Genomic DNA, 25,199 nt, shown 5'->3' with positions numbered 1-25,199 from the left:
GCCAAAGAAGCCAAAAAAATCGTGTCGTGGTTTGGGGTGTCGGATATGTCCCATATCCAATGAGGAGAGATTCAACCAAGAGCTGGGTAGCAAACACGAGTCCAGGTCAGATATCCAAAGTGTGGACATGGCCATGATGGGGAACGTTGTCAAGCAAGACAGTCCTCTCAAATCCAATCATCGTCTTTTTTCCCGATACAGCCCCCAACATCAATCTCCTTGTCGAATCCCAATCCCAATCCGAGCCCGAGATCCATCTTCGGCGCCTGGAGCTGCGGTGCCTGTTCCACCTTCTTCTTCGGGCTCTGTTTCAGCGGGCTCATGCTTCCCTTGCCGTCGCCAGGCCCCATGCGTACGGGCTTGATGTCCCAGTCATCCTCGAGTGCTGCCCCGATCCACACTTTGACGCTGTCGTGCACAGCGCCGTAGTACTTTGGGTTGCAAGCACGTAGATGACCCATCAGCTTCTCGAAGCCGCTGACCTTGAATTCCTGTCGCAGCTCGTTGCGAGCCGAGCGCGTGGGCAGCGAGGCGATGAGTCCGTTGAGGAGGTCGATGTGTGTCGCAATGTAGTTTGTTGCGTCCCATTCCACACCGCCAACGTAGGGTGCTGCCGGGACAATGGCCCGGGGACCAGGGAAATGTGTCTTTGCGTATGACTTGGGGAATCCGTCCAACGAAGATTGTGGAGGAACAGGTATGACATTTAGGTGGTGGATGAAGATCCAGAATACCTCCTTTGTCACATTGCTCATCTCCTTGCACCACACTTGATAGGGGCGCGGCTGATGCATTTGCAGGACAAAGGGCACGGTCGAGGACTCCTTCTCTTTGATGGGGTCTTTAAGATACTTGAGTAGTTCTGTGGCGCGGGACTCAAGTTCCGATTCTGGGGCCATTGAGATGTGTGCAAAGATGATGTCGATGATCAGCTCGCGTGTGGTGAATTCACTCGGACCTTTGTGCTCTTCGTCGAACAGCATGGCGAGCAAGGCAGGATATAAAGTCGAGGCGATTTCAGCGAGCTGCTTGAGCGCAGAGTCGGTCGTACAAAGCCCTTTCAGACAACGAAGCAACTCGTGAAGCAGAGTATCGTCGTGGTCGTCCCGCCATTCAATCTCCATGATGCAATGGAGTAGGCCGACCAATTCGGTCATGCCACCATCCCGAATGAAAGTGTCGACCCAGTCGACGGTCTCATTTCTGAGCAGCAGCCGGAGCTTGTGCAGCTTGCCGACTTCAACGTCTTGGGGCTTTGGAGTCTTCCTGAGGTAGGCGATGAAGTCATCAGACTTGACAGATTTGGCACCACTCGAGACCGACCTCTCAGAGGCATTTGATACCAATGACCTCGTTGAAGGGGACTTGGGGATGGGGTTGGATTTGGAGGACGCCTTCTTGTCGTTCATCTCTCCTCTCTGCTTCTTGGTGGGCGAGTCGCTCCTGTTGAAAGTAAAGGTCCTGCTTCGCGGGCGCTCACGCTTGGATGCGTTGGCTGAGGGGTCGGCCTGCAGCGGGTCCCTGTCTTGCTCGATGGATCCATTGCGCGACTTGGACGAGCGGGCGGGGCCCGGCTTGCCCTCGCCCACGGAAGGGTTTGTGCAGGTCGTGGCCGTCGTCGAGGCATGGGCAGTGTCGAGTTTGTGTGTGCGGACGAAGTCGGCCTTGACCTCGAGCGTCAGTGTCCGCATCTGGGCGCGCTGGTGTGTGGGGATGTTGCGTGATTCCTAGCCACGGTCAGCAAGTCTCGATTCGAAGCGGGCCAGTCAACTCACCAGGACTTCCTCGAAATCGGCGTCGACGACGCTCGGGTTGAGCTTGGTCGGGGACGCCGGGGGGCCCTCGACCTGCTTCGACCTGCCGTTGAAGGCGGCGACAGCAGCCATGACTCTATTTGGCTTCTTGGGCGAGGGGGGAGGGAGCTGGGGCAGGCCGCGGTCGCGGTGCATCGTCTCCTTGGTGAGGGAGTCTGTCTTGGCGCGGGCCAGGGCTGGCCGTGCATGGGCGGCCTTGGAGGCGGCCGTGTCCTTGACGCGGCCCTCGTTGCCCTGCGTGTCGGCGAGCGGGGCGCGCTCGTGGCTCTTCTTGCGCGAGAAGGTGCCGAAGAGCACGTCGACGGCGTCCTTGCTCGACACGATCATCGACTTGGGCCGCTCCTTCGCGGCGGGGCGCGTCTGTTTGGCGGGCTGTGGGTGGTGGTCGGGGTTGCGCTGCTTGGCGGGCGAGCAGTTGCGCGGGGTGTAGAGGGCCGGGTCGTCGTCGACGCTGCGGCGCTGGTCGTTGAGGGGCACCTTGGTCGACGTGGTGACGTCGTGCAGGGCGTGCGAGCTGAACTCGGCCCAGATGGGGGCGCGCGGGGGTGGACTCAGCGTGTAGGCCGTGTGCGGCGGCGAGGCGTTCTCCTTGTCCTTGGAGGGCGACTTGGGCGGCGCCTGCCTGCTGTCCCGCGAGCGGCCCTTGCCGAACATGGCGGCCAGGTTCGTCGACGACTTGGTCTTGACGGGCTTCTCGCGCGCCGCCGCCTCCTCGTCGCGGGCACGCCTCGCCTCGGCCGACTGGCGGTCCTGCGACTTGTCCCGCCCCAGCGAGCGCAGCGACACGGCGCTCAGCGACTTCTTGTGGAAGCTCTTCTTGGGGCTGCCCGGCTTGGTGGGCGACGGCGGCGCGGCCAGCGGGACGGTCTCGGTCCAGTTGGCAGCCCGCAGCTGGCTGTGCGGGTGGTCGGGCGGCAGCAGCGGCGCGTGCAGGGCGGCCGTCGAGGGCATGTACGGCGGGCTGGCGAGGGGAATGCCGTTCAGGCCAGCGCCGTCCGAGGGCGTGCGCCGGTGGTTGCGGGGGATGATGATGGACTTGAGCACCGACGACGACTTGTTGCGTCGGTGGCCTGGCGCGGGAGCGGGTGCTGCTGTCGCCATGGCGGCTGGCAGCGTGTGTGGAGCCGGGTCGCAGCTGTCTCAGCGGTGTGTCGTCGCAACTGTCGCCTACTCGAGCACGGGCAATGGCAGCCGTCGACGTCGCAGGCAGTCAGTTTGGCGGGCAGGGAAACAGTGCAGCACCTCTATCGTGGAGTCGTGGGAGACATGATAAACAAGCCGCATGCTCGGAATCACCCGAGCTGCTCGTCACCAGCGCCGTCAACACTGGCCTTCGTCTGTTGTCACGGCGACCAGAGCGAGCTAACCACGAAAGCACGTGTACGCCTCTCGATTATCCACGAAACACATGCGCTGCCCGCCATGCCAACGGAGAAATGCTTCCATTCGTCGACAACTCCATAGCGCATAGCTCAGAGTTAATTTGCCAGTCCATGCACCCATCGACTAAAAACGCCATAGCTATGCACATCGACTCCTCCCCATCCCCAAAACAGACGCCTGTTCACAAAGGGTATACACAAAAAGACATGCACGCACGAATCCATCATACCACCCTCCCCATAACCATCCCTCGCCTTCATCATAGCTTCTGCCCCGCAAATTCTAGCCCCAACACATGTAGTGTCGTAAAAGGCACACCCTACCCTTGCTCCACCTCCATCGCCTCTTCCGTCACGTCTTCAATCTCATGCCCTCTGCTGTCCACGACGATTCTGCGCCCTCGTTGATCCGCAGGAACACCGTCGCGTGAAGCCCCAAAGTCCAAGACCTATCAACACGTTAGATCAACACTCCCTACAAGAGAGTGAATACTGCTTACCTCAATGTACGTCATGCTGTTCCGTTGCACAGCCGCAACACATCGCCGCTCATTGAACTTGACTTGCCATACCCCGCTCAGGTCCGTCAGCAAGTCCTTGACAAACTCGCCCGTCTTGACATTCCACATCTTGAGCGTCTTATCCGACCCCGAAATCACCTTTTGCCCATCATGCTGAAAGCAAGTAATGGCACCCGTGTGAGCACAAAGCCGGCTCTTGCATTGCCCGTTCTCAGGATCCCATATCCGTAGTGTCGAGTCGGCCGCTGCCGAAACAAGTCGTTCGTGGCTTAGATCCAGGAGACCCACCAGTGATGTATGCCCTTCCAGCGTGAAGATGCAAGCACCCGACTCGAGCGACCACACCTTGACCATGTTGTCCATCGATCCGCTTATACAACGGTTGCGACCGTGATCCAACACAACACTGTAAACCTTCTGAGAGTGCCCCTGCAGACGTTGCATCACCTCTCCAGTCGATATCTTCCATACACGAACCGTGCAGTCATAGCTCCCACTGACAAGCGTATCGCCACGAGCAGCAATGGCCCGGACCGAGTGGTGGTGTCCAGTCAAAGCACGGATAAAGTATGGGTTGTCATGGTCATTGGCAGCCGGTCCTGTCTGCATAATGCTCCGTTCGCCAGGCTGGGGCAGCTTCCATACACGGAGTGTCGAATCGCGCGAACCCGTGATTATCAAATCTTCCTTGGGCATCATGATCGCCTGACCGTCCAGTGTCTCGCCAATCTGCGTTGGCTTGAGAATGACAAGACATCGCACCGTCGATGTGTGCCCCTGAAAGGTTTGTACACATTTGCCCTTTTCAATATCCCATACCCGCACAGAGCGATCGGTAGATCCAGACACTAGCGTGTTACCATCGTACTGCAAAGCCCAAACCCCACCTTCGTGTCCTTCGAGACGGCTGCGGAGCACTCCAGTCTTGGTATCGTACACGTTGATATTGGTGTCGTCGCTACCGGTCAGTATCTTGTCTGTATCAAATTGAAGACACGTGACAACGTGGCGTTGATGTGCACGAAACGCAATGTGCTTGGGTTTGGTGTCCTCTGCCATCCAGCTCTTCCGAATGAGATGATGTCGCTGGTAGAGCGACTTGAAAAAGTGCATCCCGCCCAAACTCGACAAGCCTACGTTCGGGTCAGGAATTGCCTCCTCCGCGCGCTTCGCATATGCAGTCGCCCCTCTTGCAGACGCTGTGGACCGGGAGTAGAAGGCGAGCTGCGATTTGGCTGACGATGAACCCTTTTTGCGCAGCTTCTTCGACGACCCATGTTTACTCGTGGCTTTTCTCTTCTGGCGTGTAGAAGACGATCGTGTTACTGCGCCTTCATGATCCAGGGTACTACCCGATATACTAGATCCAGGAGAGCCAGGATGAGCCTCGTTGTCTGATCGGGAAGCAACGAATAGCGCTCTCAAGTCGCGTTCATAGCTGTCGGACGACTCAGGAAATTGCCATCCCCACCCCTCTTTGACGGCACGTTCCACTTCCCCCTTGGGCAGCTTGTAACCGTCTTCCTCAAGCAGTGCTTTCCAAGCAGTTTCGTGCGAGTTGGTGAGTGTTCGCCAACGCTTCGATACTTGTGCAGCGCTGCACATACTCTTGGCGTCCAGGTAGCTGATGATTTGAAGACTGAGTTCGGTGGGCAACAGGGTCAGAAAGTCGCACTTCAAGGCTGGATTGACAACATCAGCCACAAAGTTTAGTGTCGGCTTTTTGCATCTCCGCAGCAGCTGGTACATGACATAGGACTTCATTTGTTCCGGGAGAGCGTCGAATGTGTTCAGCATACCCGGGATATCCATAGTACCCGGCGTCATCAATTGCGGATTAGGGCTGATTGCTCCATTCGCGTTCGAAGTCTCGACCGGTCCCAGCGCGGGGGGGAAGAGAGTAAAATCGTCCATGTCAAGTCCTGTACCGTTGTTCAAACCGTCATTGCCTTCTGTGTCGGAGAATGAAGCTCCAGCAGCATTCTGCTGGGCCATGTTAGCGGCAGCAGTAATGGGAGAAAGGCTCGGGCTGGGGAGGCTAGCATCTTGCGCAGAACTGATGTCCAGAGGCGTCAGCTGGGTGGACGAGTATGAGCTATCAAAGGAACCAACGGGCTCCATGTCAGATTCGGCGATGGGAGGCGTAGCAACAACACCAGGGCCGTCTAGGTGGCCAACCGTCGTGGAGAAGGAGCGGCCACACGAGCGTTCTTGGCTCTCGAAGGAACTGTTCTCAGCGTTCGAAGGTCCCGCAAACGACTCGTGGAGGTGCCAGCGAGCTGATGGCTGTGGCTGCCCAGTTGCTTGCGAGGGGTATCCAGCGGTGTTTGTTGATGTACGCAAGCCCGACTTGGCTCTCAGCACCTTTGACGATTCCAGTCCTCCCATGTCCGTGTCTGGTGTTGTGGGAACCGAGTTTTCGAGATCTTCAGGCGTGTAGTGAGATGATGCGTGCGCAACGTCTCCACCCCTGTCGCCCAGCATGGATATACGTGGTTTCTTGCTTCGGCGTTGGAAACTTGCGAGTTCAGCTGCTTCTCGTATTGACGGCAGAGGTGTGGTGTCGTCGGCATTCTCTCGCTTTCGTCGACTAGAGCCCGACGGTAGCGATTGGTGGTGGGTGCTCATGTTGGGGCGAGTCGCGCGGTTCGGTGTTGCGAAGACTGGCGGTCCGTGGTAGGACTGAACCTTTTGCAGGGTGCCATTTGCGGCGCGCAGGCCGTCGTGGAGAGACTTGTGCTGCAAATCACAGCGGTTAGTGTAGAACGTCGAGGCAGGAACAGCCCGCAAGCAAAGGGCTGACGCGACAGGCCGATGCGTGGGTCCATCAACAAGCATACCTCGTGCAGTTTATCCGCCGTAGCATTCGCCTCCTCGAAGCACGCCAGCTCGCCTCCGGCATCGAAGTAGATTTTGCGTATCGACTCGGGTGCTTGCATGTGGGCGAGCGGATAGTCTTTGGGATCTCGTCCTCCTAGGCTTCCTGGCGCGTTGATGCACATGGGCGGGTAGGTCGTCGTCGTCGTGTACGTCGTCGTCACGACCGTCGTCTTGGTCGCCGGTGCGAACGAGAACTGTCCCACGGTGGCGTACGGATCCATGGCCTCAGTCTCACCATGTGCCGTCTGCGATCGACCGTCAGGGCCGGGGCCGGAGGGGGCCGAGGTCATGTTGTAAAGGACGACCAGCGGTTTTCTCGGTGGGTCGAGTGGTGACAGCGGCTGGGGGCACTCGAGCGCGGACCACTAGGGTGTGGAATGGTAGGGCAGGGCAGGGCAGCGTCGAGGGCGGCGTTTGACTTCAGTCGTGCATATCGCCAGAACCGTGACCGAGCATTCAAGGGTCCCGTGCGAGTGCAGTGGGGCGCTGGTGTCCTAGTGAGTCGCCGCTGGCGAGCTGCGAGGGTGCGAGCAGCGGACGGAACGCGACGACTTGGCGACTGGGGAGCAGCCGAAACACCAAACGCGGGAGTCGTGCTACAACTCTAGATTGCTAATAAAATCAGACGGCTGGGAGAGTGAGAGCAGCTTGGTGACGAGAGGGCCGTGTTATCGTGTTGGTGGGGAAGAGGTGCACTGGCTACGAGAGGCTCACGCTCGGCAGACTTTACCCTTCCCGCCGCCCATTTCCATCACGCCCTGCACGTAATCCGCCTTTTAACAGCAGCGTCATGTCAGCGCTAGACATCAACGACCTATGCACGCGTACCCTTGCGTCCATTCTGTGTTGCTCAAACATAACCACGGTTTGCGGCTGGTCGTATCAGCAGCTCTCACATCCTGATCTGCACACTTCTCCCTGCCCGACTTTCTTACGTGGTGGCAAAGGCGTGCCTTTGCTTCGCTTCTTCTATCGGGGCATGACGAGCAGCCGGCAGTTCTCCCACTGTCACACTTAGAAGTATAATCAGGCATCACCCATCACACTCGATGAGCACTGCCAACGCCTTCTCGACGATTAACACACTGCAATAGGCGAGATCTTCCTAAAGCCACCCCGTCTGCCCTAGCCATTATCTTCTGCTGTGAAATCTCTCTCGACTATAAACATTCACTACTCTTTGAAACTGTTTCACGACGCTTGACGCCTGATCAGGCTGTTCCAGGAGGAATTTGAGAAATTTACGTTAGTATAACTTCCACATCGTGCTTTCCTTCAGTTTCTCATCATGAGTGCGCGATTTCTTGCTATGGTATTTGCCAATCTTCCAAGTCTATGGGCGTTGATGCGAGACTGCTATACAACCCTCTTCCATGGGAACCTCTCTACTTGTCTTGCCATCTACAGCATGTGAACCTAGTGTCAGAGTCAACCAGACTGCAGTGCTGGTATTGTCAAGATCGAGTCACGCAATTCCCTTTACTGTGAGGACTCACCTTTATCAGCAAAAATGATACTCTCACTGTCCTGTCATCTACCCTCTTTCATTTCCAAATCCTAGAGTGTTGTGTTGAGGTGCAACGTTCCTTCCCTCGCACCTTCCTTCAAACGTCGCCACAACCGAAAATGTTACGCCAAGAAGTCTTCCCATCTCACTTGCTCTAACCATCCATTCTCCATCCCACCCGCCCTACCGCGAGGCCCGACTTCTCTCTCTTCTCTATCCCAGTTCTTTCCTTGGTCAGCTCCGCTACTGCGCCAACGCAGCATGTCCCGTAATCAACCCGCACGCACCTCCAAGACGCCTGCAAGTCAAGAGCGGCAGCACCGACCGACTACACGGAGCGAAGTGGGAAAGCAATCAACCATTGCAAAGGAACATGGCGGTACACAAGTCCTACTCCAGAGACCACCAGCAACAGTGACCAAAGAAGCCATTCATGTAGTTGCACAAGCCTCGCAAGCAGTCACTGTCGAGAAGAGCCTGGAGATTGTACAGACCCTTCTTCAAGGCTGCGTAAGCTGTCTTGCGAGTATGAGACACATGTTCCGGATGGACTGTTATGAACAGAAGTACTATATGTTTGGCGACGCTCCTCAAGACGCTTCTAACCAAGCTCCCCCTGGGCAATTACTCGTCGGTCTCAAAAAAGGAATGTCTCAGAGAGTTGATCGATTGGTCGGTTTGCTAGTAATGTGACCGCCTTTCCAGGTCGTGGCGTTTACTGAGTTGAAACAGGAAAACGGTGTTGCTGATGCCTTGCGACGTGGCTGTCTCGAGTCGTTGCACTTCTCCATATATGAAGATCCAAAGTGCCCGTCCGACATCCTTGAGCAATGGATCTTCTGCTTTTCTTACCACACAGACACATCTACTGGAACCCGAGTTGCTGCTGGTATTGAGATAACAGAGAAGAAACATGGCAGCAAGATCACTGTCAGCCGTGCGAAGCATGCCCTTGTTGGGTTCATTCAACAACTCGCTCTCATATGTCACATACTGCCAACATTACCAGAGGCTACGAACATGACAGTGGAGATATTGTACACGGACAATCGGCCTTTTGGGTACACAGCGCCAGGATTCACCCGTCCAGCCATTGGTGCCTCCAGATTCTCAGAATCCTTGGAGTGGGAGAATACCATGACACCAATACCCGACAAGTTTGATACGGGCCGGCATGGAGTCACTCTGAAAGTGGCTCACCTTCGGAAACGGCGTTATGACTCTGACAGTACTCCTTTGCCTGAACTCGAGAGTACCGACGAGGCAGAACTCGAAGTTGTTGTTGACGCAGAATCAGCTTCGCTCGGACACGTGTCGGACACTCGGCTCAGCTCCAAGGAGCGCTCTGGACCTAGTCCACCTCAGCGGCGTAACACTCTGCGGACACATAGTTCTCTGTCTATTGGAAAGTCACAAGAAGCGGAGACATCTTCCGTGCCATTGGAGAGGTTGTCAGAAGTAAATCTCAATGCCTCACCAAGTACGCTGCAGGTAGTTCCCTCAGCCTTGCAGCAACAGCATCGTCCAATTGCTGATACTATGGAAACCACCCATACACATGAAGCCAACAGTCTTATTCGACGAAGTTTGACAGAGGATCTTCAAGTCCGGGAGCAGTTACGACACATGGTATGTATATCCACGCAAATCCATGTAACCATTTGACAAAAACTGCAGCTCCAGCCTCGATCAGAATACGTAGACACCCAGACTACCCAGGTGCTTACAGACTCCGCCAACACCCCCCAACATCGAGAACAGACTGTTGCCAGACTGCAGTTTTCGCAAGCAACAATCGATAGGCTCGACGATGCGAGAAGTGCACATCTACCACGTCGAAAGGACACATGTTTGTTGTCGGAGGAGCTTGGCATATCTAAAGCTGTGAATGATGTCAACGATGTCACATGCCAGTGCGGATCGCTTGATGTTGATGCTAGCATGGTAAGTCTGCTTTGGTTGGCCAAGTGGCATATTCGGACTGAAGCATACAGTTGCACTGTGGTTTCTGCAACAGTCTTCAACATGTTGCTTGCTATGGATACAATGGCACAGATGACGAGCGAATTCCGCACGTGCACATCTGCTACGCTTGTATTTTGCGCGGAGAAGATGGACTCCTTGTACAACTGACATACCATGCACTTTGTAGGCGCGCGCTGTACATGCTACGAAACCAGAACTTCGACAGCGAAAAGCAGTTTGCTCAGGCACTTGGTAAATCGAAATCTCAACTAGATAATTGGCAATCCTAACAATTATAGGCTGCAGTACTCGAGACTGCACTACTGTTCTGAAGGATTTCCGTAGAGATGGACTTCTTGATGGATCAAGGAGAGCGAAGCAGTTGATGCTCAATAAGTCCCCAGACATGACGACGAGGATGGTGAGGATATACTTTGACCCTGCAGATCGGATCGCCCATCACGTAAGTGTGGCCATGCAGACATAAACGACGGGCTAACATGTCTGGGTATAGCTGCATTCGCCCAAACTGCTAGCGGATACTTCTTCCGACGCTTCTACGAAGCGTGCTCGTGATAATGTGGGTGAAACTGGGGCCCGCGAGGCGAAGCGACCCAAAGTTGGTAGCCGCGTGTCGGAGGATTTCGATCTGGGTAACTGGCGTACTCCTAGACCAGAGAGGAACCGTTAACTGGCTTCTGGTCACCCCGGGCCACAATATCAATTGCCCGCACTTGTTGGGTCCGATACCATTCGGGGTGTAATGCTGCGTTTTCATTGCATATTGCTATCCTGGCGAGAGAGAGGACATTTGCCAAGGTGTGGCGATGGCAATGGGAAGATTGGTTACAATCGCGTGGCCTTGGCAGAATTCGAGATGTTCCCTACGTGTAGGTGATGCTTAAGAATGAGATGTCTGTTTCAATAAACAAGTCAACGCGTGCTCTCGAGACGGTAACTCGGCGTCATCTGTAAGTTCGTGTCATGACATGGTCGACCATTTCGTATATCTGGATAGACTAGAGGTTCCCTGTGCAAACGTCATTTCAGCTGGCATGCATAGATGTGCAGTGATGTGGTGATGGCGCAAAGAACCTTGCAGTGATCAAGTTCTAGCTCTGCGTTAGGGGTTGGCGGGCGTGCTAGCGAAGAACGATCTGTGGGAAGTGCCTGAAGATCAAAAGGAACGAAAGGGGTGGATATGAGTGGTCTGAGAAGGGCGTGTGCTGGGGGTTCTTCCAGGGGTAGATGCCAAGACATGAATCAAGTGCACAAGTTCACCGTGGGTGGCGTGGGACGTGTTCTGCAGATGTGGATAGTGATGCGAGAGAAACGCTCTTGGTGGCGTGTGGTTCTCAGTAGCTTGTGCCACGTTGTTCCCGATGGAGGTGGTGCACGGGGAGGAGTTGAGCGAAGAGGGTGCCATGCTCTTTGCTGACCTGCTGCACACAGAAGCTCAGGTTGCCCGTGGGCCTCACTGCACACCGGTCTGTGATCGAGATCAGTGCACGCTAAATGGGTACTTTTTGGTCGAGAGGGTCCGAGATGGCGCGTTTGGTCGTGATCGGACGCCAATGTTGTATCCCTGCGGGGTGCATGGGTTAGCCTCTCCCCAATTGGCGGTTGACAGCACGCCAGTGAGTGGAAGCGGAAATCGCTGGACTGCTGGGGACGATCATGTAGAAGTGGTGAGGCTAGGACATGTACCCTCTTCTCTCTCCAGCAGCACTGATCGACAGTCACATCCACCTGCACTCTGCAATGCCTGGTGCCAACAAATGAATTCCATGGCTGTAAGCGCATGCGTCGGTGTACGAGCCACGGTCAGGTAGCTTATTTTACCGCCAGGAAGGTTATCGTACCGCCAGCAGCCGGCGGACTGTGCCTGTGCTGAAGCCATCGTATCGTTCCATAATAACACGCCTCGTCTGCCCGCGCCTCGTCCGTCTTGTTCGTCAGCGCCGACGCAAATGAGCCCCAATGTGGTCGCCCCGTAGAAGCTGAACCCTGCCAGGTACCGCGACTCGTAGTTTGCTTCTGTCGGCGATCGCGTCGCTACCAACGTCAAGCCACAACCTGCCAACTGCCCACGCCGTAGGTCTCCTTATCACAGCATGGGTCGCCCCAAATTCTCCTTCTCTCTGGCTGGACGGCGGTCGAAAACCGACCAGGACGACGCAAGCTCCAAATCCTCAGTCTCGTCGGTCCCCACATGGCCCTTGCCCTACGCCGAACCCACCAACATGAGCAAAGCCCACCGCGTGCTCGGGACGTCCGAGCCCGTGTACCGCACCACGTCGAAGCAGTCGTCCATGCAGTCGTTGACGCTCCAGAGCCCCGGCTACAAGACCAAGGCCGCCTCCGAGGCCAGCTTTGGCTCTGCAATCGACGCCCGAGGCCAGCCTGCCACCGACCACAACCGCTACCAGACACGCCCCGCCATGTACTCGCACGACACGGGTGCGCGACGGGGCTCCGACAACAGCTCTGCCCACCACCGACTCCACCCGCAGCCGTCCAACTCCACAATGCGCTCCCATTACGACGCCAAGACCTCGCCGCTCTCGATATCGCAGCAAACGTCAAACTCGGCCGTCCGAGACATGGCATTGCGGAGAGGGCAGCCCCAGGTGGTTGACCGCACACACGACTACCCGGCGCCCGCTCTCGACAACCGCCCCGTCACCCGCGGAACGTCCAACGAGAACAAGACGGACAGGCGCAAAAGCAAGCCTGCGCGCTTGGACATTTCCAAACTCTTTCCCAAGCCAAGGATGGGCAGTGATGGACGGAAGCACCAGACTGCGCTCCTCTCGCCCACCAAGATGGTCAACTCCCCCGCCGCCATGTCCATGTCTTCGGGGCTCTTTCCTCGCCCCATGGCTCGAGGGCCCACACCACAGCCTGCCAAGTCCAAAAAGACCGCGTCGCAACAAGACGCTCCCGCTTCTCAAAGACCGACTTCGCCCGTCCGACTGTTCCAGCGAGACGTGTATGATAGTGCCAAGATTAACGTACGTCGGCCACCCAAAGGTATCAAGCATTGGTTCGAGGGTGCCTTGGACGAGGACAGCGACGAGCCATTGGACGAAGTATATACACACTCGCCCGCACATGTCCCAGTACACACCCGGCAAAAAGACACATCTCGCCTCACACGTCAAACCTCGCTTGACCGTGTCCCCCAAATCACCACACAACATACAATCCGTCCACAGCAGTCAACACCAGTCTTCAACACACACAGCTTCGCGCACGAAGATGTTGTCGACGTTCATTATTTGACCTCGGCAAGTGAGTACTCGGTGGGAACCCTGTCTTCTATGAGGACCAAGGAATCCCTTCTCTCCACAAGAAACTTCCAGGACTCGAGCATATTATCATCCTCGTCCTCAGAGGATGAGGGCGATAACAGGCATCGTGAAGAACGCCAATCAAAGATGCGAAGGAGTTGGGACATAGGGGAAGATGCCGGCGAGATTATCATTGGACAAGCGCAGGCCTTTGAGGTGCGCCCGAGTCGGCGGTTGTCCCGTGGGATGAGTGTCCTATCCAATTCGACAGATGCTGCCACCATCGAAGTCATGTACACCCCAGAGCCGTCATTCTCTCCCTATCAACATTACCCAAGGAGCAGCAACTTCAGTGGAAATAGACTCTCGAGCCACATCCGCCAACCCTCAGTCATCCCCGAGGACGAAGATTTCCGCCCCGTAACTGCGATATCTACTGTAGCACACAGTGCCCACAGTGCCTACAGTGCTCCCAGTGCACGTACATCAGCAAATGAGCCCAAGTCTTACTCGCATGCGGATCACAAAATGATGGCTGTTACTGAAGAGGAAAAGGCACTTTTGGAACTAATGCGCAAAAAGCGTGCAGCGATGAACGGTTCCTCGCAGGCCAGTAACGTATCCACAGGCGAGCACCTAGATCAACAATCCTATGTGTCTGAAGGTACTCAGAGGCTCCACCGAACTTCTGGGTTCCTGTCAACAGAGACACCCGCGGCGAGTCCTGTGAGATTGGTGGAAACCCATTCGAAGCGTCGATCAGCTGCCCCATCAACACCTCTCTCCCTAGCTTCTCGTGGCAGGACTGCAAAAGCTATGCATGAGACAAACATGCATGACAACTCCGGGAACGATGCTTGGTCTGAACGCCATCCCCCCCCTGTCAGGCAATTTACACTTTCTCATTACGACCAAGCATCCTGCGACTCGTCACGTCCCAACTCTTACCTACGCGCTTCGCCCACCCTCTCCCCGACCAACACGGACCATTTCTCGTCCCTGCCATCTCCAATCACACCAGGTTCCCACACTGATCGAGCAGATGTCAAAATCAAGGTAGCCAGCAGTGAAACCAGCGATGACGACGAAGTCGCTGTGTTAGAGTCTGGTGTCATCGATACCACGATTGACGGCATCAAATTCGGCCATGGTCGCCGCCGTACAGCGTCAAGTGGCGCCGACATGACGTTTCCAGCTCCACCAGGTCACAATGCCTCCGACCTACCTCGCGTATCCGAAGCTGTGTCCCGCTCACGAAACATTGTCGAGCCGTCACCACCCAAACTTTCGGGACAAAATTCAAAACGTGTGAGCGGGTTGATGTTGTCGCCAAGCAGCTATAGTCAAACGAGTAGTAGACAGAGCAGCCTTGCATCCAATCATTCGCATGTGTCCGGTAAACGAAACCGGAAAAGTAGTCTGGCAAGCATGAACGGCAGTACCAAAACGAGGAACAGCGTTAGTGACGATGTTCTTGCTGCCTGGGGAAGTTTGGGCGGAACGTATTGACCTCGGTCCGAATAGTGCGACGCAGTTGTCTGAACGAGGGGTTTCTTATGTCTAAATCTCGTGGATTCCTAGCATGGCTTCATGCCTGCTTAACGATTTTCCTTACATTTCCTAGTCCATCTAGAAGTTTTGTATATTAATGCTTCATTATCGTTCACCAGTCGGTCTTGGGTGTCACGTTACATTGGCCGCAAACTGCGGAATGAACTTCTTTTGAACTTGCTCCACCAAATCAGGGCGTTCAGTAGCATTTGCTAACTTGGTTGGGTTTGTATGATTTGTAGTTATGTGGTGAGGTAGATGGAGTGGGTGACCCCAGTCTGGGATATATTCCACAAGGAATCGAAAGTTCAAACGCAAGGATTGCTCGGAGCTTGTAGAGAGGGCTCAAAGTGTCAGGGTGGTCCGTAACTTCCTTGCTTTTGGTTGTTAGTTCAAAATCTATATTTTCAACTCATTGACCTCGTTTCTTGACCCTTCAGTCGTTTCTTGTTCCCCCAACTCTCGTATCTGTCGGTTTGTTTCTGCATCCCCTTCCCTGCTCTGTTTCGTTGCTTTTGCTCTGAGTTTCTCCACTTGGTTTCTTATTTCCGTGCTTTTTCTTTATTTTCAACATGCTTTAGTGCCGTCGTGTTTGCTCCTCAATCTCTTCCATCAACGTGCCGATCTTATGCCGATCTTCAGGTGTACTTATTTGAGTAATAAAGCGAGTTTCTACATCAGAGGTAATGATGGTGGATACCTGAACTAGCACAGCAGCCGCTTACTCATGTCTCTCTGCATTGAACCATGTTCTACAGTTACGTTCCGCATGCATGCATCAGTCTGATTGAGACGAAGAATTGAGCTACAGCTTGTCGTTCCCCTGATAGATTGATAGCAACACAACGAAGCCACACATATTGCGCGAAACGCATCCTGATAACGTTCTAAGGGAGACTGGTGGCCGCAGGATACTTTGAATCGATGAGGTTCGAACACATCATTGGCTTCATACAGAAGAGAAAAATACGTTTGTGTTTGTATTTGCAGTCTTTATCGTTCCGTGCTATGCCGTTTTATGTCGTTATCACTAGTCTTAAGTCAAGTTCCTTTTCGACTACAAACCTCGTCTGGAACCACCTTGAGTGTGTTGTCACATGAACGTTGATCAACACCGAGTTGATATGCCAGCGTCACGCTCTATATGCGTGATTTGGTTCTTGGTAGTTCCAGACCTATGGTACGCATTCGAGTTCACCCCAAGCGGCTTGTCCAGCTGCACTGAACCTCATGCGTTCTAAAACCTGCGAACCACGGCTCCGTCTCAGTTCCAAAAGAACCAATACTATTGCACTTGCGACAATCTTGCGCCTAGCATGACTACTTCCAGACAGCAAGTACCTCGAGCGATAATTCGTGACTTTCTGTTTGTGCTAATTGCACTCAAAATTCGTGTCGACTTTCACAGCCTGAGCGTATCAGATATCCGGATAATACCTCAAGGTCAGGTGTGGTTCTACATCATTGTTTTGCTACGATATACATATCGTAGATGCGCTAAATTGAACCAATATGTGTCTGCACTTGATTTGAATCTCCGTGAAACGACCTATGTGGCGAACATGCGCGTCTTCAATAATTACCATGTTTAAATTCTTAACAACGCTGCTATATACCGCTGGTATTGGAAGCCACTGAGCTCATAATGGCTAATAGTCTGTAATGCGATACACACGTTTAGTGAGCTCGGAATTTGTCATTTGTGTCGGTCGCGCTTGCTCCTCCTATCAAGGGGTCTCCATCGCATTTATTCTCCGTGTTCCCGAAACAGTCATGACTCGAGCCACTTTTAATATAGGATTGTTTATATCCGAACAAGGATCTAAACGAATTTATATACAGGTAATATGCAAGCCATGTGCTTCATGATCAGGAAGTCGTTTTTAATTTCGCAATCGGGCATAGCAGCAAATCGAAACTGTAGTCGAATTCGCTTCCGGTTTCATGACAGTAACTAAGATTGGGGGGATATCTAAAAGTCGTTCATCGCCAGTCGTACGTTTCAGAATAAGAATACTCTGGTGTGATTTTAGTCATTCGATTCATATAACCTTGCCTCTTCACAAAGCGAGACCCACTAAGCTTCCCTTTAATATGCTCGAACAATCAATTTGGATGTATTTGTCTTAGACGATGACGGCTTGGTCCTGTTCTTCCATCGATTGAGACCTAGGACGGAGGCGACGGTCCGCACTATTTCGATGTAAATTGCTTTCCCGTGGAGTGATATCCATCTATAAAGACATGTATGTCCTGCTAGAGATGGAGAACAAGACAGCTACAGACTTGTCCGACAACCTTACTTCTCAATTCTCACTTTGCACAACATGCTCCTGGCGAACATCTTCGCAGCGGCCGCTCTGGTCAGCGCCGCCTTCGCTGCTCCTTCCAACAAAGAGACGAGACAAAACAGGAAGATGAAGTGGTTCGGCATCAACGAATCTGGCGCTGAATTCGGCGAGTCAGTCTTACCAGGAACGTACGGCAAAGAGTACATCTGGTATGATCTCAATACCATCGATCAATTCATCGCTCAAGGCATGAATATGTTTCGTCTGAACTTCCGTAAGAATCATGGCGTATTCGTCCGATGGAAAATACTGACACTGCCCTAGTGATGGAGCGTCTGACACCCAACTCGCTCACAGGAGCTTTCGACAAAGCCTACCTTGGAAACCTCACCCAACAAGTAAACTACATCACCTCGAAAGGCGCTTATGCCATGGTGCAACCCCACAACTACGGCCGCTTCTACGGCAACGTCATCACCGATACCGCGGGCTTCAAGACCTGGTGGAAAAATGTTGCTACACAGTACAAAGACAACGCACTCGTCGTCTTCGACACAAACAACGAATACCATGATATGGACCAGCAGCTTGTCTTCAACCTCAACCAAGCCGCCATCGACGGTATCCGCGCTGCTGGCGCAAAGAAACAGTACATCACTCCTGAAGGTAACTCCTGGACCGGTGCATGGACATGGGTGTCCTCCGGTAACGCCGCATCCCTTGTCAGTCTCACGGACCCCCAGAACAAACTGGTTTACCAAATGCACCAATACCTCGACAGCGACGGCTCCGGCACAAGCGACGTCTGTGTCTCTGCCACCATATTCCGCGAGCGTCTCCAGGCAGCGACGAAGTGGCTCAAGGACAACAAGAAGCAGGGCGTTATTGGCGAGTTTGCGAGTGGAAACAACACGCAGTGCATCGCGGCACTCAAGGATGGACTGAGCTATCTCGGGCAGAACACGGATGTTTGGTTTGGTGGAATATGGTGGGCAGCGGGCCCTTGGTGGGCAGACTACATTTACAGCATGGAGCCCACAACAGGCGTGGCCTGGAAGAGCATCTTACCTCAGATCAAGTCCTATTTCGTCTAGACGATATGGGAGTCGAGTGGAGGTCTGGTATCTTAGGGGGTTGATGGACAGCTTACTTTCTTCTATTTATGCGCTTGCGCTGATATTTATCGCGATATGGTGTTACCATTGTATGTGACTTTCATGTTAGTCCCTTCTTACTGACTTGAAATTCCATACCAAAACCCATTTATAATGGCATAGTTGTTATCATAAGTTCGCGTGAGCTTGTGTCTAGTTACTGAACAACGTCTACGGGTGTAAACCCTCCAGTGGTGTTTTGCTAGTTTGATAGGCCTGGTAATGCTGTAATGAAGAGACTTTCATGTTCTCAAGCTCAAGCCAGGAACCGTTTCAATTCCAGTGTTGATAGTCTAAATAGAAGGCTAACACATGGTCACCAGGAGCCTAGCCATTTTTGGGAGGGTAACGACCATACACTTGGATGCAATTCGTCTGTTTATCAAAAGCTAATAGGTTTAAAGTATTTACATATCATTGTTCCTATACCTTGCGATACCTTCTTACGTGTACTTGGTTCACGCATTATCTAGACAGGAAGCACAACCTTCATGCCCATGTACTCTCTCGTGTGCATGAGCTTACCATTGATAACTGTTTGGTGAACGCCTACTCGATTATGGACCACATCAGTAGGATCCGTTGCCGTGGCGATCTGAATTTCGCGCCATTGACGATTTGTTGGTGCCACTTCGCCCTGTGACGTGCGCTTCTTGAACTCTTTATAGATACCTTGCTCCTCAATACAGCCATCGCGTTGGATAAGGGGTGAATCTGGCACATGGTCAGTCTACAGTATAGAAAATAACTAAAGAGTGGAGAGGTTCTACCGTAAGCAGGACTCATGCGCAAGTCACCAAGAGAGCTATTGAACAGCACCAACGATAGACGCTCCTGATGAATCTGATCGATCGGTGGCTTGAATACACGGTGCCGTGTAGCTTTGAAATGACCGCCAGATACGATTTCCAGCGTGTCACCAATGTTGACTACAAGTGCGCCTGGTTTGTACGGAACATAGTACCACTGCTCATCCTTCCCCCAGATCTGAAGACACGAGATCGGTACAGAGAAGAGAAGCGTTGTGAGACCGAAGTCTGTGTGTCCGTGCATACGCAAACCTCTCGATGCTTCTTCGGTCGATTTCTGGACGGGTCGGAATAGCGCGTGTCGGAAGTATCCTTCGCCTGTGGGAGAACCGTGCGATTGCACTTTCGTCCAGAGGTAGTCGTCCGGCAATTCAAGGACGCGAGAAAAGAGAGTGAGAAGACGGCGATTTACAGACTTTGTTAGGTAGTTACAAAATTCCTCGATTTCGTCCATGAACGGGTGAAGGCACGTGGGAATGCGGTCGAGCGACTGCCAGTCAGGCTTGTACCAGTTGAATTGCTCAATGCCGTCTGGAGGGCCGCGATGACGCTGGCAGTTTTATTAGCATAGCTTCCAGAGGTAACATGGTACTGTAATAGAATGACTTACCTTAAAGCCATATGGATGCTTGTATCCTGACCACTCGCCGGTATCGGGATTGAAGAGCAAACGATCCTTGTCTTGTTGACTAATATTCTTGTACAAAAACTGTGCAAGAGCAAATTGTCGATGGAGTTGCTCTAGAGAGATACCATAGTTCTCAAGGAAAAGGAAACCATCTTCGCGAATGGCTTGTTTGACTTCCTGAACAAGGTTGTCGACGACGGTCGGATCGTCTGAATCGAGTTTAGATAGATCAATAGACTTCAATTGGGCAAAGTTGTGGGTTTCTCTGGTGACTGGGGGTGGGACCCATTCTGGCACGAAAGGCTTGCCTGGAAGGTCAGCTGAAGGTGGATCAAAAGAGGCAGTGGGTGCCATGGTTGATGTGTGACGAACGAAGACTTAGATGGAGCTGTGAGTGTGATGAATCAATGAAGATGTATGGCCGGACTGTACTTGATGGCTTATATCTCACTAGTTACGTGTAGATGAGCTCCGCCATTACACAGCAGTGTCACAAACGAAGCATGTCGTTCGATTGTGGTTCTCTAACTTCGAACGATACGTCTCCAGGGCTAGGACCACCCCGGCTGCATGTTCGTGCCATTTAATATCCACAGTTGTGCCGATACGCTCGTAGCTTATGCTTCGTTACCCTTTCCACCTTGTTCGTACCAAGAAGGTCAACGGCTTATCGCCTACTCCGCCCAATCAGCCTCGGTAGAGCAGCTAATTTTGTCTCGAGAAGTAAAGACGAAGGCCGTTAGACTGCTCGTTGAGGATTGGTGAGGTGGAGATGCGGACGTTGAGGTTGTCGCACGTGGGAGGAGCTCCTCCCAAAGCTCCGCCGGGAGAAGGTCCGATGTGCTCCTCCACCCCACTACACGAACCCTTTGGACATCTGTTTTGGGACTCTAGCGGGCAATTGCACTTGGTGTTTAAAGGAAGAGATGGCAATCATGCGTTTCTTACCGTATCGTTCAAAAGGTTCGTGCAAAACTCGTCCTCAGCAAAAGCCCCAGCATTCAGCCGCCAAACCCTGAACATCATTGCCATCGACCTATCAGCAAGAATGTCTCGTCAGCTCATCTCCAGCGATAAGTTCCCCACTAAGCCACACAACTGTAAGTATGTGAGACGCTACAATTATGTAGAAATGTACTGATATTCGATTTATAGGCCCAGCAACAAAGGTCCCTGGTCTGGTTTTTTGTGCCGGCCAAACAGCCACTGGAGAGATCAAGCAAGCAACAGTGAGTTCCTCTTCTCCGTGGCCATTTCTGTTCATATGAAGTTCGTCGTGACTTATCGACTAACTCTCTCACCCCAGAGAACGGTACTGCAGAATCTAAAAGAAGTACTTGAACTCTCAGGTTCTTCACTCGAGCAAGTTGTTAAGTACAACGTGTACCTTGCCGACATGAAGGACTTTGCTGCCATGAACGAGGTGTACATCGAGTTTCTGCCGCAGCCAATGCCGTCGCGCTCATGTTTGCAAGCTCTGCCTCCAGGCGATGGCACAGTGATTGAGATTGAGTGCATTGCGCAGGCTTGAATTGCCAATGGCGAAAAGGCATGGAACGAGGACACATGTAATGTTCGCAGTCTTTAGTGCGGTAGGGTATGCTGCTCCAGTCCTTGAAGACTGTTGACGGACGCGCGAAAGGTGGCATGGAAGGAAGGGCTCCTTGGATGTCTTGACTAAAGCTTTGTATATACAGTATGAATGTGACCACGTAGTGTAGGGTGCAATTCCATTTTGAAACAGATGACGTTTAGCTAAAATTTTGAATTAGACCAACTATTACTAATCCCAGATAGACTATCATTTTGATTCATATCGCCCTTGAGATGCAACATACTTTTAGATTATAACCTTCAAAATGCGCCTTCTGTGACATTGTATCAAAAGAGAAATGACGTTGTTGAAATGCCGGTTGTATCGTGTCATGCTCACTTACCGCGCCGCATGCTCACAACTTGGTGACGGAAGTTAAAACCGTGCAGAGAGAAACATGAAGTGCTGAAAGTAAGAGTAAGGAGTGAAGGAAATGATTTCTATTTAAGCTAAGAAGTTGTAGTCAAGAAAGTATCAAGCTTTTAGATCTTTTTTTTGTCTTTCTTGCATATTGAAGGCAGTGTTTTCAGACTACTTAGGCACATTGCAGATTTTGAATAATAATCTTAAATTTATGTATGCCTTGTCTGATTTGACAATGTTTTCTCATTGACTGTAGACCACAAAAATGTCAAACGCCCAACTTATCATGATCGTGCGATATCGAATTCTGCTGTGTACCAGTTCTGGATTGCCTTTGTATCACCAGTGATGGCTACAGTGTCATACCTTTTCTTGACATCCTTCGCTGCGCTACCGTTGTTGACCATCCTGCCGAACCACTTGCCATGTTTCCGCGCCGCTTGCTCAATCTTATCGATGGCAGCGACAAACTCCGGTTCATCACCTCGTGCGGGCACATAACCGAGGAGAGCTTGCGCAAGATCGTTTGGCCCAATGAAGATGAGGTCCACGCCAGGCACTGCCGCAATAGCATCGACGTTGTCAACTCCGGCGCGAGTCTCGATCTGAATCATGGTCAAGATCGTCTCGTTCGCAGACTTCATGTACTCGGGCGTCGTGAGGCCATGTCCGATAGCGGGAAAGGCTGAGCCTTGACCACGCACACCTTGTGGTGGAAACTTGGAAGAAGCGACGACTTGCTCTGCTTCTTCAGCGTTATTGATTTGAGGAACCATGATACCATGAGCACCAGTGTCGAGAGCCCGTTTAATGATATCGTGTGCCGGGCCTCGGATCCGAATGACAGGCGAAACCCCAAGGGCTGATATGACAGCGACTGAGTTGTGCATCGCATCATCACCAATGTGTCCATGCTCGCAGTCGATTATTATGCCGTCGAGACCAGTCAAGGCAACAATCTGGGCCTGGCGTATTGAAGGGATGGCCACGAAAGTCATCAAGGGGTATTCTCCCGCCTTAATCTTATTCAAAAGCCTTAGTCGAGGGTTCTCGACCTCGGTCGTATGAGCAGTGATGAAGTCTTTTGCGATCATGGTAGAGGTTGTTACTAATATAGGTCTGCTTGACTTGACAAATGTGGTTGATCGTCCAAGTAAATGTTCTTTCGAAAGAAGGTGAGGAGATAATAGATAGTGGGGATGATGAGACAGTTGCCTTGCTCAAGTAGCAGTGAGCCGCTTGCTACTTCATAATGTCTGTTCAACAGCATCCTGCATGCAGACTGTGAGGAGCACCGTCAATATGCATTTTGATGCGGCGAAGTTGGGTCGGAGCTTATCGGCCCCACAGGGAGGAGCTCCCGGATGAGGGTCCAGGTGTCAGCTCAATTCGGTTGCAGAACCAAGCACGCGAGTCAGCCTTATGCACCCCAGGTTCTGCGATAGGCCTCCAGAACTGGATGTTCACGATATCAGATACTCGTTGAGGCCGGTAGCCGCAGGTCTGATATGGCGCTCCTCCCTTATCTTGATACCGATTCAAACCTCAATCATGGTTCCAGGACTACATAAATGATGCCGGGTTGGTACAGCAAATGGAGCATCCGTCAACCGGTTCTCCAGTGTTGCGAGATACACCAACTTTCTCTATCACTTCTATTAACGCCATGGATAGCAAAACCTTGAAAGGCTCTATTGACGTCGAGCTCGGTCCTGAGGTCACCAATGAGCGCGGCGAAGTTATCACCATAGCGAGCGAACGAATGCCGGAATCACTCCGTGGACTTAGCAAAGATGAGATCGCAGGTCTCAATAAGAAGCTCGTTCGCAAGATCGACCTCATCATCCTGCCAATCATCGGAATTCTTTACATCATGAATTACATCGACCGGCAAAACCTGGCCGCAGCCAAGTTGCAAGGAATCATGCAGGATCTCAATATGAACACCCAGCAATTTGCGACGGCCGTTTCGATCCTCTTCATTGGTTACCTACCATTTCAGATTCCAAGTAACCTTTTGATTGCAAAGATCCCGCGACCTGGCATGTACATCTGCGTTGCTGTCATGATTTGGGGGTCTATCTCGGCTGCGACATCGGCTGTGACAACGTACAAGCAGCTGCTGGCCGTTCGAGCCATCCTCGGTATCGCAGAGGCGGTTTTCTTCCCCGGCGCGATCTATTACCTTTCCGCATGGTACACAAAGACAGAACTTGGAAAGCGCATTGCCAGCCTCTACATTGCGCAACAAGTTGGCAACGCATTTGGCGGGCTGTTCGCTGCGGCGATCTTTCAGCTCGACGGGACGCACAATATCAGAGGCTGGCAGTGGCTGTTCATTATCGAAGGGTCTGCGACGGTGGGAATTGGTGCTATTTGTGCGTTCTTCATGCCGGAGTTTCCACACAACAGTCGCATCCTTACGCAACTCGAGCGTGATCTTGCGGTTTGGCGTGTCGAATCCGAGGCGGGTGCAGCAGAGGGGGCTGCCCAAGACGAGCAAGAGAGCGTGCTCAAAGGCTTTGGCAAAGCTTTGTGTGATCCTAAACTGCTCCTCCTCATCCTTTGCAACTTGCTGTCGCAGGCACAGGGATCCATTGCCAATTACTTCCCAACGCTCATCCGGTCGCTGGGCTTCTCCGACACCATCAGCCTGCTGCTGACAGCACCACCCTACATACTCGCAGGGTTCGTCTACTATTGGTTAATGTGGTACTCCGACCGCAAGAACACCGCTTACCCGATTATTCTAACGTGCATTGCGATCTCAATCGGGATGTACATAATTCCCATGTCGACTCTGAACGTTGGGGCGCGCTACTTCTCCATGATGATATTGCCATTTGCATCTGTCGGTCCACAGCTCGTCCTCTACAAAACAATCAATTTGCATCTTGCACGGCCGGTATCAAAGCGTGCAGCAGCATCCGCTCTGGTGAACGCCATTGGAGGCACGTCGAACATCTGGGCATCATATCTCTACTATGCACCCCCGCAGTTTTTTGCCGCCTTTGGAACGCTGATGAGCTGTGCATTCTTGTTTGCAGCCACTATAACCTTTTACCGCTGGCTCGTAATGCGAGAGAACAAGCGTCTAGATTCGGGCAGGCCGGAGGAAATCGCGAAAGTCATCAAGGGAGGCGTGACAGAGCAGATGATCCAGCTTAACTGGCGATACGAGATGTACTAATGCTTCTCCCTGGGATCGTGGCTATCAAGCCGGTCCTGCGTGAGGCGACAAGCTGCGAGTTGCAGAAGGGAAGGTTTCCAGGACGTCTGAGAAGGGCATATGCGGGCTCACTAGCTCCAATTTTCATAGGCGTGACTGAAATGTTCTGGGAAGCTGCATCAAGCACCTATCGTCTACAATTTATATTGCGCACCAATCAAGCGACAAACTTCGATGTCATTCTGATTCTGTGCAGTTTCCAGCGGTGATCTGTGGCA

General features: G+C 52.6%; 9 protein-coding genes across 9 annotated transcripts; 5 read left to right on the top strand and 4 right to left on the bottom strand.

Annotated features, from left to right (window-relative positions):
- Positions 1-167: 167 nt before the first annotated feature.
- On the bottom strand, positions 168-2,915 carry P153DRAFT_289285 (GTPase binding protein-like protein Rid1; the record flags this gene model as incomplete). Its single annotated transcript, XM_033663646.1, has 2 exons — positions 168-1,727; positions 1,776-2,915. The coding sequence occupies 2 exons, from the start codon at positions 2,913-2,915 to the stop codon at positions 168-170; spliced, it is 2,700 nt and encodes an 899-aa protein (XP_033524636.1).
- A 287-nt stretch (positions 2,916-3,202) lies between these two features.
- P153DRAFT_365877 (WD40 repeat-like protein) lies at positions 3,203-7,279 on the bottom strand. Its single transcript, XM_033667923.1, has 3 exons — positions 6,558-7,279; positions 3,697-6,456; positions 3,203-3,645 (listed from the first exon to the last, which is right to left on the bottom strand). Exons 1-3 carry the CDS (start codon positions 6,885-6,887, stop codon positions 3,517-3,519), a joined length of 3,219 nt encoding a protein of 1,072 aa, XP_033524635.1. The 5' UTR covers positions 6,888-7,279; the 3' UTR covers positions 3,203-3,516.
- A 1,050-nt stretch (positions 7,280-8,329) lies between these two features.
- P153DRAFT_365875 (uncharacterized protein) lies at positions 8,330-10,933 on the top strand. Its single transcript, XM_033667922.1, has 6 exons — positions 8,330-8,788; positions 8,837-9,733; positions 9,782-10,066; positions 10,090-10,321; positions 10,369-10,532; positions 10,584-10,933. The coding sequence occupies exons 1-6, from the start codon at positions 8,366-8,368 to the stop codon at positions 10,758-10,760; spliced, it is 2,178 nt and encodes a 725-aa protein (XP_033524634.1). The 5' UTR covers positions 8,330-8,365; the 3' UTR covers positions 10,761-10,933.
- An 864-nt stretch (positions 10,934-11,797) lies between these two features.
- Positions 11,798-15,322, top strand: P153DRAFT_430504 (uncharacterized protein). Its single transcript, XM_033672840.1, has 2 exons — positions 11,798-11,862; positions 11,918-15,322. Exon 2 carries the CDS (start codon positions 12,184-12,186, stop codon positions 14,869-14,871), a length of 2,688 nt encoding a protein of 895 aa, XP_033524633.1. The 5' UTR covers positions 11,798-11,862; positions 11,918-12,183; the 3' UTR covers positions 14,872-15,322.
- Positions 15,323-17,204: 1,882 nt separating this feature from the next.
- P153DRAFT_313902 (glycoside hydrolase family 5 protein) lies at positions 17,205-18,392 on the top strand. Its single transcript, XM_033664899.1, has 2 exons — positions 17,205-17,478; positions 17,529-18,392. The coding sequence occupies exons 1-2, from the start codon at positions 17,241-17,243 to the stop codon at positions 18,296-18,298; spliced, it is 1,008 nt and encodes a 335-aa protein (XP_033524632.1). The 5' UTR covers positions 17,205-17,240; the 3' UTR covers positions 18,299-18,392.
- A 435-nt stretch (positions 18,393-18,827) lies between these two features.
- Positions 18,828-20,149, bottom strand: P153DRAFT_384524 (gibberellin 3-beta hydroxylase; the record flags this gene model as incomplete). The annotated part of the gene is made up of 3 exons (XM_033670344.1): positions 18,828-19,072; positions 19,129-19,717; positions 19,778-20,149. 3 exons carry the CDS (start codon positions 20,147-20,149, stop codon positions 18,828-18,830), a joined length of 1,206 nt encoding a protein of 401 aa, XP_033524631.1.
- Positions 20,150-20,666: 517 nt separating this feature from the next.
- P153DRAFT_430502 (YjgF-like protein) lies at positions 20,667-21,326 on the top strand (the record flags this gene model as incomplete). The annotated part of the gene is made up of 3 exons (XM_033672839.1): positions 20,667-20,895; positions 20,951-21,024; positions 21,102-21,326. The coding sequence occupies exons 1-3, from the start codon at positions 20,844-20,846 to the stop codon at positions 21,324-21,326; spliced, it is 351 nt and encodes a 116-aa protein (XP_033524630.1). The 5' UTR covers positions 20,667-20,843.
- A 580-nt stretch (positions 21,327-21,906) lies between these two features.
- Positions 21,907-23,080, bottom strand: P153DRAFT_365871 (Phosphoenolpyruvate/pyruvate domain-containing protein). The gene has a single exon (XM_033667921.1). It carries the CDS (start codon positions 22,844-22,846, stop codon positions 22,037-22,039), a length of 810 nt encoding a protein of 269 aa, XP_033524629.1. The 5' UTR covers positions 22,847-23,080; the 3' UTR covers positions 21,907-22,036.
- A 103-nt stretch (positions 23,081-23,183) lies between these two features.
- Positions 23,184-25,108, top strand: P153DRAFT_365869 (MFS general substrate transporter). Its single transcript, XM_033667920.1, has one exon. It carries the CDS (start codon positions 23,347-23,349, stop codon positions 24,940-24,942), a length of 1,596 nt encoding a protein of 531 aa, XP_033524628.1. The 5' UTR covers positions 23,184-23,346; the 3' UTR covers positions 24,943-25,108.
- Positions 25,109-25,199: the final 91 nt, after the last annotated feature.

This window comes from Dothidotthia symphoricarpi (genome assembly GCF_010015815.1).
Source record: "Dothidotthia symphoricarpi CBS 119687 unplaced genomic scaffold P153scaffold_8, whole genome shotgun sequence".
NCBI classification, from domain to species: Eukaryota; Fungi; Ascomycota; class Dothideomycetes; order Pleosporales; family Dothidotthiaceae; genus Dothidotthia; species Dothidotthia symphoricarpi.
Note: the sequence above shows the minus strand (reverse complement) of the source record. Positions and strands in the feature narration are given on the sequence as shown.

Excerpts from the sequence above, each read along its gene's own strand:
- P153DRAFT_365877 (XM_033667923.1), bottom strand. The coding sequence starts at position 6,887 with ATGACCTCGGCCCCCTCCGGCCCCGGCCCTGACGGTCGATCGCAGACG. Across the intron at positions 6,457-6,557 it reads CGGCGGATAAACTGCACGAG|CACAAGTCTCTCCACGACGG; the intron begins GTATGCTTGTTG and ends TGTGATTTGCAG. Across the intron at positions 3,646-3,696 it reads ACAGCATGACGTACATTGAG|GTCTTGGACTTTGGGGCTTC; the intron begins GTAAGCAGTATT and ends ACGTGTTGATAG.
- P153DRAFT_365875 (XM_033667922.1), top strand. The coding sequence starts at position 8,366 with ATGTCCCGTAATCAACCCGCACGCACCTCCAAGACGCCTGCAAGTCAA. Across the intron at positions 8,789-8,836 it reads ATCGATTGGTCGGTTTGCTA|GAAAACGGTGTTGCTGATGC; the intron begins GTAATGTGACCG and ends GAGTTGAAACAG. Across the intron at positions 9,734-9,781 it reads GGGAGCAGTTACGACACATG|CTCCAGCCTCGATCAGAATA; the intron begins GTATGTATATCC and ends CAAAAACTGCAG.
- P153DRAFT_430504 (XM_033672840.1), top strand. The coding sequence starts at position 12,184 with ATGGGTCGCCCCAAATTCTCCTTCTCTCTGGCTGGACGGCGGTCGAAA.
- P153DRAFT_313902 (XM_033664899.1), top strand. The coding sequence starts at position 17,241 with ATGCTCCTGGCGAACATCTTCGCAGCGGCCGCTCTGGTCAGCGCCGCC. Across the intron at positions 17,479-17,528 it reads TATGTTTCGTCTGAACTTCC|TGATGGAGCGTCTGACACCC; the intron begins GTAAGAATCATG and ends ACACTGCCCTAG.
- P153DRAFT_365871 (XM_033667921.1), bottom strand. The coding sequence starts at position 22,846 with ATGATCGCAAAAGACTTCATCACTGCTCATACGACCGAGGTCGAGAAC.
- P153DRAFT_365869 (XM_033667920.1), top strand. The coding sequence starts at position 23,347 with ATGGAGCATCCGTCAACCGGTTCTCCAGTGTTGCGAGATACACCAACT.